The 2,346-nt window shown below is 37.1% G+C and overlaps 1 protein-coding gene across 1 annotated transcript in view; it reads right to left on the bottom strand.

Moving 5' to 3' along the window:
- Positions 1–1,363: 1,363 nt before the first annotated feature.
- Positions 1,364–2,346, bottom strand: part of LOC119573800 (uncharacterized protein DDB_G0271670-like) — a 3,332-nt gene continuing 2,349 nt past the window's right edge. Inside the window, exons 4-5 of the mRNA XM_037920902.1 lie at positions 1,993–2,235; positions 1,364–1,791 (exon numbers count right to left, since the gene is read on the bottom strand). Coding sequence (XP_037776830.1) covers positions 1,619–1,791; positions 1,993–2,235 — 416 coding nt within the window. The 3' untranslated portion in view covers positions 1,364–1,618. The remainder of the gene's footprint in view (positions 1,792–1,992; positions 2,236–2,346) is intronic.

Genomic DNA, 2,346 nt, shown 5'->3' with positions numbered 1-2,346 from the left:
AAGAATTCTTTACAGCCCTTTACTTTGAACAATGAGTCTTGGCAAAACTAGTCAAATAGCCCTCGAAGGTTGTTTTTGTAGGTACGTACCTACGAGGTATTCTCAAGGTATTTTGAGCCGTGAGTGATATATATATATATATATATATATATATATATATATATATATATATATATATATATATATATATTATTTTTTTTTTTTTTTTTTTTTTTTTTTTTTTTTTTTTTTTTTTTTTTTTTTTTTTTTTTTAGAGAGAGAGAGAGAGAGAGAGAGAAGAGAGAGAGATTAATGGGCATGTACCACGAGTTCACGCTACAATATTCTGTGCCAGGTATTTTATAGTTTTTTTAATGTTTGTTTTGTATTTTCTGTATGTGTGGTAAGGTACGTATTTTGTAACAAAAAGAATACAAGGTAAAAAAAAAGCTAAGTAACAGAACTTAACTCGGACAAAAAGAATATCAAAGAAATTCTGTTAAATATTTTGCTGCGTTCGGAACTGCTCGATTAATTTAGTCGGACGACTTGGTAAGTTGGATGGACAAGTCTGCGTTCGAAATCCTCGGCTCCTACAACAGCTAGTAAATAAATAAACAGAATACCACCATTAATTTTGTTATAATCATCTGCAGATTCCTCGACATATTTAACGATAAACGCCATTAGTCTTTGACGTCCGCCATCTCATCGTACTCGACCATCTTTCCAGAGGTCCGAGTTGACTTGTCCGGACAAGATGGACGGGCTCACCTGAACGTTTTATTTTTTTTTTTTTTCCGAGGTGGACGAGCAGATCCGGACGCAGCATTACACAAGTCACGAGATACTCAATCCGAAAAAAGTGTACGAATTTTAAAAGTTTGTGATGCCGATAGTCAAGCTAGAGAGAGCGAAAGGAAATAATAGACAAACAAATAATGTGATACAGTAAGAAAGGGACAGATTGCCATGCAGATAAGCCACACAGGCCCCAGGACTGCACACACATATGCGTGTGTGTGTTATCCATGGAAAGGATAAGCATTTATTGCATATCACAGATTTCTTGGATTTGTTTTACTATGACCTTTTATAATGCCAAATAACCAACTAAACAATAATTTCAAGAATTATCAATTCGATGATCAATTGCTCTTCTGTATATACGTTTACATTGAATTGCTTTCGCATAGAATTATCATTTGCTTGATGATTTTACGCACACATGTGGGACTTCATAAACACAATGTTAAAATTGTAGGAAATATTGCCCCTGACTTTTTGTCTTCTTCTGAGAAGAGGTTGTCTGTCACCTTTATTTCATAAACATATTCGTTTCCTATGTTAGTGAAGGTAAAGAGGATGATGAAAACGAAAGAAAATATCGCAGGCCCAGTGAGGTGCTAAACATTTATTTCATTCAATATTAATATTTTTTGTCAACAAATCAAGCGTTTATTTTCCATAATTAAATTCTGCAAGGAAAAAAACAAAAACAAACTAAACGAGAAGCGATTCAAAAATAACTCACTAACACGGGAGGGCAGGATTTAGAAAGCAGATGGTGATCATAACGAAAAGAACTGAAAAGAACATGCTTCGGTAGGAAATGGCCAGTTGAAGCTCGAGAGTCAAGTCAGTGTTTTCGTCCCGTAGTGGTTGATGAGCTGGTGGACGACGGCGTTGACGAGCTCGTGGAGGAAGGTGTTGACGAGCTTGTGGAAGAAGGCGTTGAAGAACTTGTGGAGGAAGGCGTGGATGAGCTTGTTGACGAGGGTGTGGAACTTGATGAGGTAGAACCCGTTGAATCTAGATAAATACCGGGGAATTAATGAATGAACACCTTTCTTTATGCATAGTGATTGCTCTCGCTTTGACCTTACTATGGTGCTGCGGGTGTTATTGATTTGAATCATTTAAGCACTCACGAAATCAACGTGCAATTTCGAGGTATGACGAAATAACATAAGTAAAGCAAAGAAAATAGCTAAAGCAAAAGGGAGAACTTACCTGAAATACAACAATAACAACCATTCCCACTGCAACCATTGTTTAGAATACGTCCATCACACCGTTTCTTGTTACTAACGCAGTGACCCCCTTCCCTAGAACAGGATGATTTAGGTTCGCACTCGCTGACGCAACAGACACAGTTACTGCCTTTGCAGCCATCTCGAATTTTCTTCTCGTCGTTTGAGCAACTTCTCTTGCACCGACCACCTTCCCTGCTACATTCTCGATCTGTATTACAATCTGCAAAGAGAGAACCAAATTAGAAAATAATGGCCTAATGCACTCACTAAGATGATCAGCATATGTGAATTCTGACGCCCATTGTTCAAGCTCAAACAACTGTCATACTTA

Source organism: Penaeus monodon, chromosome 6 (assembly GCF_015228065.2).
Source record: "Penaeus monodon isolate SGIC_2016 chromosome 6, NSTDA_Pmon_1, whole genome shotgun sequence".
Lineage (NCBI taxonomy): Eukaryota > Metazoa > Arthropoda > Malacostraca > Decapoda > Penaeidae > Penaeus > Penaeus monodon.
Note: the sequence above shows the minus strand (reverse complement) of the source record. Positions and strands in the feature narration are given on the sequence as shown.